This window comes from Pinus tabuliformis, chromosome 6 (assembly GCF_031772625.1).
Source record: "Pinus tabuliformis cultivar Carrire ecotype Pingquan chromosome 6, CPIR1, whole genome shotgun sequence".
Classification (NCBI taxonomy): domain Eukaryota; kingdom Viridiplantae; phylum Streptophyta; class Pinopsida; order Pinales; family Pinaceae; genus Pinus; species Pinus tabuliformis.
Window position 1 is genome coordinate 1,936,555,907 of NC_142292.1, and position 10,697 is coordinate 1,936,566,603.

Sequence of the window (10,697 nt, forward strand, 5' to 3'; positions counted from 1 at the left end):
AGACAATAAGAGAAAAATTTCCCATAGCTAACCAATGTGCTTGGTGATCTCGATACTGACTTCACCCGTATGGGTATTTTTTTAATGCCATATTGAAATTCAATTCAATTCCAAGAACAACAGAGAATTCTCCTGGGGCCCATCCAAAAATGTTTGAAAGAATGCACCATGCCCTTTGAGAGGCTGATGACTTGATCATTTGTGCCAAGCAACAACCATGGTGTCTCGGCTGTTGTTCCCTCCACAACCCCAAGTTTTCCACCTAAATTAGAGATTGGAAGACGGGATTTGATTGATTATTTGAAGATCTTGAAAGGGTATTTTCAATATTAGCGAATACTCAACAAATTTTGTCCAACCTGTTTCAGACTCTAGCTTCATAGGGTAGACCATTGAATCCACTCATATGCACCTGAATTAGTGTTAGTACATCTTTGTTTTTTAGCACTAGTGGGTCTCGGTTGAGGTGGAGAAATTATATGTTGTCTCGATTCAAAATTTATATCACAGAGTGCATTATCAGTTAATATTTGAGTTTATTTACTTTTAATCTTTATGCACCATCAACATTGAATTGAACTTTTTCAGACTATATGAGCATATTCTACCATTAGTTATTACTTTTTAATAATATTATTTGCTTATGTTATTAATGTCAACTCTGTATAGTGTTATAATCTGGAATGAAAATGGAATTTTTATTATAAATTAGATGTAGGTCCATGTTCACGTCATGAGTACTATTTTTTATGGCACACCCATTGAAATATTTGTCTGATATCAATCTCAACTTCTTGCAAAAGCTATTCTTATTCTGAATGCCTTATTTTTTTGTTTTCTACTCTTTACATTCAGGTCCAGGAAATGAGTATTTTATATTTTTCATTTAGTTATTAAAATCATTGTAGTACATGGAAATGCTATTGAGAAGCAGGCTTAAAAACATATGGGTCTTGAGACACTATAAGAAGTTTTTTTAGTTCTTTAAGTTTGTTTCTGGGAAATTTTAATTTGATTTATTGATAATCTATTATTGATTATGACAATACAGATGACGAACTTCTTCGGCAAGGTCTTTTATTAAATGATGAATTACAAAGCGTGCTTGCCAAAACATGACACTACAGCCTCAGGGTCTCCTTTACCGCAACAAATTGTAATTTCTAGCTCTTAAACACCATCGTCTAGTGCCCCTTATGAGGAAGATGAGGATAAAGATGATTTTGGACAATTGGCCTGCAAGCAATATGAAGATGTTTTCTATTTTACATTGCTAGAGATAAGTTGAAATAGATATTTCATTGTTGTCTTCAAATGACATATAGATGTGGAAAAACTCTTTTCAAACATATGTCAAAATTCATTGTGTTCATATCAATGTAAATCACTACTTTTTGGATGTAAATAGAGATATGTGTCTTTTATTTTTTCTCTCTCTTTCATTTTTTCATATTAACATGCATTTTGCTATTAAAACTAGAGATTTATCAACTCTTTGGTTATCTTCTTAATCCTCACATCAATACACAGTGGATTGTTTATTTATCAGATTCATATCAACCCAAAATCTGCTATGATCGTATGCTAATTTCAATATTTGAACATGGACTGTATATAAGATTAAATAGGTTAGCCTCGGTTGTATTAACAAGACATCCATTGAACCATTAGAAAATACCTTTTGTGATTTGACCATTTTCCACTTTGAAGGCACCCACAATAAGTATACAAGGATTTAATTTTACCTTATGCAAAAACAAATGGAACTTAATAACTAAAAACATTTATAGATTAGCTGCATGAAAAACTAATGTATCAAATATTCACACATCAGTTGCCTCTGAGCTTGAACAAGTATACATGTACAATATGGTACATAGGCATGGGCCAGAGCCTTATTCACCTAAGAGCTTATTTGGTATGAAATTTGGCACTTATGCCACCTCCCAATATCATTACATTAGTTCAGAAGTTGGAGGTTCAATATATGGGCTTCCTAAACTACTGGACATGGAACTTTGCATTCCATTTTTCCCTTGTCGATGTTCTTGTTTCTATTGTGACTGTGACAATTGAGTTTTCCATTGAGAACCCATTTGTGGTGATATCCTTGCCCTTATTACTGGATGGGCTCCCACATTTTGACCATGGACTAGACCAAGTGGACTTACATATTGTCACTGATTTAGTCTCGTGATATTTGTCTCTGGGTGTTGGCACTACAACAATTCCATTTAATGGGGTGATCAATGTCCTTGTTGAATTGGCTAAAGATATTTGAGTGCCTAAAACACTAATATGATTAAATAATTTATATGGCACACATGTTTGTGATATGCTTTGCCCTGCTTTCGATTGTGTTGTATTTATGTTAGTGGCATTTGAATTCATAGCAGAAGCAAGGGGTACAACAACTTTGGGTGATACTGTACTTAATAGGCTACCCACATTAAACCCAACTTGAAATGCTACATGTCCTATTGAGATGGAAGTTAAGAAGCAGCCCAATCCTGTTTTTACACAAAGCCTTTTCTTAGTTTAGGGGATGGTTGTATTCAAGGATTAGATCATGTTTGACGAGGAAAAAGCTTATGGTGAACAACCTTTTGTGATTGCATTGATTTCCTTTGTTGTTATGATGATGAAACTAATGCAGGGATGGAAGAAGATGTTGCTTATTATGACATGTGCACCTGTTGTTTTGGTTGTACAGTAGGTGATGATTGGTGGTTTTCCATGGATAAAGAAACCTGAGACTACTGCTTTACTCATGCTTGGTGAGAAAATCCCTTTGGATGTTGAAAAAAGGTTGAAGTATGAGACAAGATACATGATGCCAAGTATAATAGAATTTGACTCTGTTTTGGATGCCAATTGCAATAAGATGGCCAAAAATGAACTTACACATGGCCATTTCAAAAAGAAGTTCACATGCCCATTTCCAAAATTACTCAATTTCAAAACTAAATGTATAAAATATCAAATTTCATTCAGTAAATAGAGATTTTGAGCATCAAAACAGACAATAAGAGCAAGATTTCTCATAGCTAACCAATCTCATAGACAAATCCAGTAAAACCCATGCAACTAGGACCTCCTATAAGACAAAGAAGAAGTGGATCATTTTCTGGATCTCTTTCTGACTCAAAAAAATAGTAGAAAATATCTCTTCCAGTAACCTCACTAACTGTCACATACCTTCATGAAGAAAGCATTGAAGAATCAAATATTTAACCATATATTCTAGTGGATGGTAACATTTTTATATGGACTTTAAAAAACACCTATTTATGTTTTGTAGGTACAAGGTGGAAATTGAAGATAAATGAAAATGAAAGTGAAAGGTCGAAAAAGAAGAATGCAATAGATTGAAGATAAAAAAAAAATGGACCAATTGAGAGACAAATAATAATGAATTCACAAGTACATGTTAATGAGGAGTATGATGGAATAACTCATACTTGTGAATTATATGTAATATTTAAATTATATGACAAGAAACGTAATGAAGTAGACCAAGCATAGAAGTCTACTTATGGTTGAGAGAGTGAGGAGAATGAGTGAAAATAGGGATGGAGATTTAGTGAGAGGTTCATTGAAATATTTGAGGAGATAGTTATGGTGGTGTTTTGAACAAATTAGTCAAATATAATGTACTTTTTATAATCACCATCATTTTATATAGTGACTATTTTGTATAATACAATTACACAAGTGAATATTATTTTACAGTATTCCCCTTCTGCACTTTTTGGTAAATTTCTTGTATTCCTTGCTTCATAAATTGTTGTTAAAGTCAATACTCTCCACATTGATACCATCATTTTTTGGTATTGCATAGAAACAAGTCCATATATTTCTTTGTCCCTTAACATTCAAATTTCTCAACTTCCATTAAGCTTCAATTAGAACCCAACATGCAATCCTATAATTATGTCACAATTATTTTATTGAGCCTTTAGAATTAATTTATGACAATAACATTCTAAGTGGTCATGAGAATGCCTTAATCATCATTCTAGTAACAATTTAGCTTCAAAATGATGTATGTCAACTTTTCTGTTGTCCAAATCAATGAACACTTAAATTTAATTAATCATCATAACATCCTAAGCAGTAACGGAAATGTCTCGATCATAATTCTAATAAGATGATGGATGCCAACTTTCTTTGGTCCATTTTTTTGGACACCTTTTTATGTGATTTTCATGACCATGTAAATGAAATAATTTATGGTTTATATATCCCTTTTATCCGCCAAAATCACATATCCCATGGTTTGCAATTCTGCACACCAATGAGAACTTGGAAGCAAGTACATTGATACGAGGGTAGTACTTGGAAGTAGTTGTGAACAGATACGAGGGTCTGATCGACTTTCTTCTAGTTTATTTTTCCTCATATTTTTGCTTCTTTTCTTGGCACAATGTCATAAATATAGCGGTACAATCAGACAGTTGAGTTTTCATATCTTGCAGATTTGATATGTTTGAATAGGAAAGTCTATCGTTATAAAATGCCAGAAGATGTTAATGTTTGTTTTATTATGGGGTATTGTACTGTAATTGGACTGTGGCCACATTCCCTTAGACATAGTTGAGTTTTCATATCTTGCAGATTTGATATGTTTGAATAGGAAAGTCTATCCTTATAAAATGCTAGAAGATAATAATGTTTGTTTTATTATGGGGTATTGTACTGTAATTGGACTGTGGCCACATTTCCTTATCGAATTGTTGTCTACTTGATTCTCATTTTCATCCATTTATATTATTTTCTTGGTGGCAATTGGAGAGAGAGGCCCAATTTGGCAAATTGGGACCCAGCCAGCAAGAGTACAGTCAACCCTATCTTGTAGTTTAGTGTACAACCAAGTATACAGCTAACCCTAGATTTTCCAAATGACGGCCACATGTTGTAGTTTATTACAACAGGCGAATTTAGCATTATGATTGACTCTCTAACTTTTGTTTGCACTGCCCACATAACCCTTCAAATTATCAATTTCAACCCACGTTTCAGCAAATTTTAATTAGGATAACAGTTATAATGTTTGTCTATCTATTTATTATATTAGTTTTTAGCGTAAAATGATTATGTATTAAAAATAGTAGAAAATTTCTCTTCCTTTGGTTCTCTTCTTAATCTTCACATAAAACACACATGATTGTTTATTTATCAGATTCATATCAACCTAGAATTTGCTAGGTTGGTATTCAAATTTCAATTTTTGAACATGGACTTTATATAAAATTAAATAGGCTTTATTGTAAACAAATATGACACTTACCCAACATATATCTCAAAACTAATATTACCATGGTAACCTAGAAATGACTATACTCTTGCATTTGCAGGTGCTTTGGGGAATCATGCAAGGTAAGGCAATTGACAATGAAGAAATACTAACAGTGCACACATTTCTATTTGAGGTATGCACTAAATTTATTTTATTTTATTTGGGTAATTAGCTCTCTTGGAAATGGTTGTGCAATGGTATAAAACTTGGTTTACGTGAATTTATTATTTTATTCTTAACAGGAACAAGGATGGGTGATTTGGTGTGCCTCCAAGAAATGATTAACTGCCAAAAAAAAGCTAGTGATAGGGACTTCTCCGCAACTTGATCTTGCTATGAAGTCGATCAGAATAGTTAATTACCTTAATTAGATTCGTTGGATATGAAGCTTCCCCAGGACCTAGATCACCACCAATTTGGATACCAATTGCAGAAATTCTCGGGCTACAAACAGGAGATGGACCCAACTCAAATTGTTAAAGCCAATAGTGGACAAGATAACTTTGTAGGTCACCAATAGATTGAAAATTAACGTATATCATGTTGCTAGGAACTGTGTCAATTTTCCATCTTTTGTAAAACCTTTCAAATGCATATACATTATTACAATTCTTTTTTATCAAGGAAGCCAATTCCAATTATATAAGGGTCTTGAAATTGTGGATTTAACCACCCTCTTGTAGGATGAAGAAATCTATAACATTTTTCTTTTCCCTCATAATATGTCTTAAAATGAAGTTCCAAGTGAGGATCCATGCTCAAATGACATGAATGTATTTTCAACAAATATAAGTGTGTTTCCTTATTATTTGCAATGTTGCTTTCCAAAATTGTTTTTCCATTTAGATTTAAAATGACTTTGGTGTTAGATTTAAAAATGATGGGATTTTTTTTTTTTGTATCCATAAACAAGAGAGATTTAAGGTAATTAAAATCACTATTTGGGAACTTTGAATGTTGAAACCACCTTAAAAGAACATTTAAATTGATTTTGTGTATTTTATAAATATTTTTTTATATTGTCTCTAGAGGGACAATAATTGGAATTATGGACATATAGTCTCTATAGAGACAATATGTTTTTAATCTCATCTATTGTCTCTCAAAAGACAAAAATGTGATTGTTTCTAAAGAGACAAAAATGAAAGTGTCTCTACAAGGACAAATGAAATTGTATCTAGAGAGACAAATGAAAATGTCTTTTAAGAGACAATAATTCCTGTCTTTATGGAGACAATAATAATATATGTTCTATATTGTCTTTATAGAGACAAACATTTAAGACAATAATTTTGAGACACTGCAAAAGTTTATTTTTGTCTTAAGTTAAGACAATTGACATAAAAATTGTCTTAAATATTGTCTTAAAACCCCCTACATATAGTAGTGCTGCTAAACAGGGATTTCGCCGTGATTGCCACTGTCTACTTTGTTATTTTATCATTAAAGCAATGTTATTTTATCATTAAAACAACAAAATTGTACTTAACACTTATTTTATCATTACAGAAACAACATTTTGCTGACATGTGCTCCTCTGTAATTTGGATTTTAAAATTTAATTCATGAATAGAAATTATAAATATTAATAGCTTATATAGGTAATTATATACATTATATCGTTTATTGTATAAAGTATATCAGAATCTGGAATTAATGGCTCCATATTAATGGCTCCATATTAATTAAGGTACATGATCTGGAGTTAATGTTTGTATATGAGTTTATAATTATTTTTCTCATATTCTTCTTTTTAAGAACTATTAGTGAGAAATTGATTTCACTACAATCCAATCCAATCACTTACCCTCTCTTATGTAGATTTATGACTACGACCTAAAATAGATGCACGGATAAAAACAACTGATGGGTGGTCAATGGAACGCGGCTGATACGCACGAATCGATAACACGGTGACTATCTTCAACGGTCGTGTCCCTTTACAAGTTTATTTCATGATCTGCAAGCAAGTTCATTTATTCAATTCAATATCCAATTCTAAACGTGTTCTCTTCAACCATAATTCAATTCTCTCTTTACCAGTAAGCTGATCTCTCATTCAGTAATTCAATATCCAAACTGGTGGGAGACCTAGGGTTTTCTTCAAAATGCCGTCTTCCAGCGCCAACCCTAATGGCAATGGAGAACCCCGCCCAGATGAAGGTGAATCACCAAACGTGCATGTTAGTGAGCCACACGTGTCTTTGCCTTTGAATGACAGTGGGTTGAATCGCCAGGCTGGGGGCGTTTTACCTCCCATGGATTTTGGAGAAAATCCAAATAAGAAAACACTGGTGTTAGACTTGGACGGAACTCTGGTTCATGCCGATTTTACACCAGCGCCAGGCGGCTATGATTTTACCCTATCTCTTGAGGGCTACGACAAACCCCTGTATGTGTCGAAAAGGCCTGGCGTGGACAAATTGTTGCAGGAATTAGGCAGCACAGGGTTGTATGAGATTGTCATCTTCACGGCAGGACTGGAATGCTATGCAAATGCTGTGGTGGACAAGATCTTGGATTTATTGCCTCCCTCGCAACACGCCATCACAAACACAAATATAATTCCCCGCACCCACCGCCTTGACAGACGCCACTGCACCCAAGTTGAAGGAGTCCCCGATGCAGTGAAGGACCTGTCTATTCTGGGACGGGATCTGAAAAACGTCATAATAGTTGACGACCGCCGAACCTCCTATTATCTCCAACCACAAAATGCCATCGAGATCGATTCCTGGACTGGCGACAACACTGACGACAATTCCCTCTTTCGACTCCTGTCTTTCCTCCTCGAAATCCAAGATCCAAAATTTCCTTACTCCTTCGATGACGTGAGAGACTTGATCGAGTTAATACTGCCTTGAGAGAAGTGATGAAGTTAATACTGACTCAACATAATCAAAAAGATTAACAAAATCATAACAATTTTATATATTCGATTTTCGCAATTGAAATTACCAATCAATAAATACGTATATTGAAGTGGAAATATAAAAATAACAATTTGTATTAAATATGATTAAAACGTTAATAAATTTACGTATATTGAAGTGGAAATATAAAAATAAAAATTTCTATAAAATATGATTAAAACGTTAATAAATTTTCATATAAATATATGAAGGATATTTTATAGGTTGATATTTTATTTTAATGTGTTCGTTGGATTGTTCTGCTTTTTTCTTTGCATTAGTATAACATGGTTTTTTGGAAATGGCTTAGAATTTTTTATATAAATATATGAAGGGTATTTTATAGGTTGATATTTTAACAAAATTATAACAATTTTGTATATTCTATTTTCGCAATTGAAATTACGAATCAATTGCCGATAGAAAGTTATAGTAATTTTCATAAAATTGGCTTATTTTTTTTTCTTTCTATTAGCAAATCTGTACACGGTGTCATGTTTCCAATTAAGGAATATAATTATCAAGTTATTACTTGAGGTAAGTTTATATCTCTGTTGAGATACATAAATATTTCACAGTTTGAAAATTACTAGAAAAAATGTTACAACAAAAATACCAATTTGACTTATTCAAAATTGGTTTTACAATCTATTGCAAATTTTACATAAATATTTCACAGTTTGAAAATTACTAGAAAAAATGTTACAAAAAAATACCAATTTGACTTATTCAAAATTGGTTTTACTATCCATTGCAAATTTTAGATTCAACAATGTATATATCTAAAAGGGTAGATAACCAAATTATGAAATTTGAACTATATGTCTATCAAGAATTTGCCTTAATATGTTCCAAGTTTCATTATCCTAAACATTCAAGATCCCTGACTTTCTATTTGAAATTGATTTCAAAAGCATTCGGGATTCCTGACTTAATAATATCTTTGAAAATATAGTGAACCAAAATCTATTTGAAACTTATTTTAGGAGCATTCAAGAATAATAAATTATTTAAAGCATATCTCTAAAATATATAGAAATAAGATATGAAATTTAAACTAGATGTTCCTCAATATCTCTCCTTAATATTATCAACTTTCACAATTTAAAACCTCATAAAAAAAGAAGTTATAATAAATTTTTTGATGTAACTTATGTCAAGACACAAAACTCTAGGTTCAAATATAGATTGATATCAAATAATATGATCCAAAGACATAGAAATAGGAAGTATACACCATGTACATTAATGTGAACATGGATCTCAGCGCCAATATAAATTAATAAGATAATATCCTTCAAATATCCAAATACATTGATACATCCAAATCACATGTCCTCCATAGTGAATACATAATTTCTGAGAGTTCCCATTCAACATCGTAAAGGGAGATAAATGGCAACCCTTATCCCGATGGCAGATTCGCAAAATCTGCTTACCTGTCAGGTCGGGTCCACCTTTCCGTCTCCGTTAACATAGACGGACGTTGGCGTACTAAAACCTTTATCGCCGGAAAAGTTTTGCAGGCGGAAGTTTATGCTGTACGTTATATTGTGTTACTTCTTCATTACTTGGTCCTCGCGCCGTCAATGAAGAGCTCAAGAGACCGAATGCAGCTTCAAAGTTTACGAAAGTAGTATTAACAACCCATTTTATAGTGTTTTATTTGTATTTAAATTATTTTTTGGATGTTTAAAAAGGAGCTTTATTTAGTGTGGTTTTTTGGATTTTTTTAGTGTTGAAATTTGAAGTGAAATATTGATTTTTGTTATTTAAATTGATTTTTTGATTATATACGAATTCAGTATCTGAAAAATTTCTAGGGCGCGTGGATTGTGCAGGGGTTACCAATCAAATTTGTGATTTCATTAAATTTTTGTTGGATTTTAGAAAAATTACACCAAAAAGATTTCCAAAAGTAGCACTAAAAACAACTAAATCATGTTACCATATTTCAAATTGGTTTTATTAAAATAATATTTTAATTATAGTATTTTGTTAATCATATATGAAATACAAAATTTTAAAAAATAAAATTAAAATAATGAATATAAAATTGTATGAATCTTATTCATTACTCTAAATCTTAAAAAAATGACTTTTTGTTTATTATTCTAAATTTTAAGAAACTTAAAATTTTCAATGAATATAAATTTGTCATAATGAATTTGATATTTTGTCTATTAGTCTAAATTTTAAGAATTTGATTTTTGTTTATTAGTCTAAGTTTTAAGAAATCTAAACTTCTCAAGCAATTAGTGAGAAGCTGAATTTAATCATGTAGAGGGACATTTTCGACTAAGCTAATTATGTACTCCAAAGATTTTTTGTTTTTATAATCTAATCATGTACTCAAAAGAAATTTTTAAACATAATAGTAGTTTCATTATGATGCAAGTTTTATTAAAAGAAATTGACATTTTTCCTAACCAAAATTTAAAAGAATACAAACTTTAAATCCATAGAATCCCTAACTTCTAATAAAG

General features: G+C 31.8%; 1 protein-coding gene across 1 annotated transcript; it reads left to right on the forward strand.

Moving 5' to 3' along the window:
• The first annotated feature begins 7,407 nt into the window (after positions 1-7,407).
• LOC149266943 (uncharacterized protein C2F7.02c-like) lies at positions 7,408-8,163 on the forward strand. Its single transcript, XM_089409698.1, has one exon. The coding sequence runs from the start codon at positions 7,408-7,410 to the stop codon at positions 8,161-8,163; it is 756 nt and encodes a 251-aa protein (XP_089265824.1).
• Positions 8,164-10,697: the final 2,534 nt, after the last annotated feature.

Coding starts and splice junctions, on each gene's coding strand:
- LOC149266943 (XM_089409698.1), top strand. CDS start 7,408: ATGCCGTCTTCCAGCGCCAACCCTAATGGCAATGGAGAACCCCGCCCA.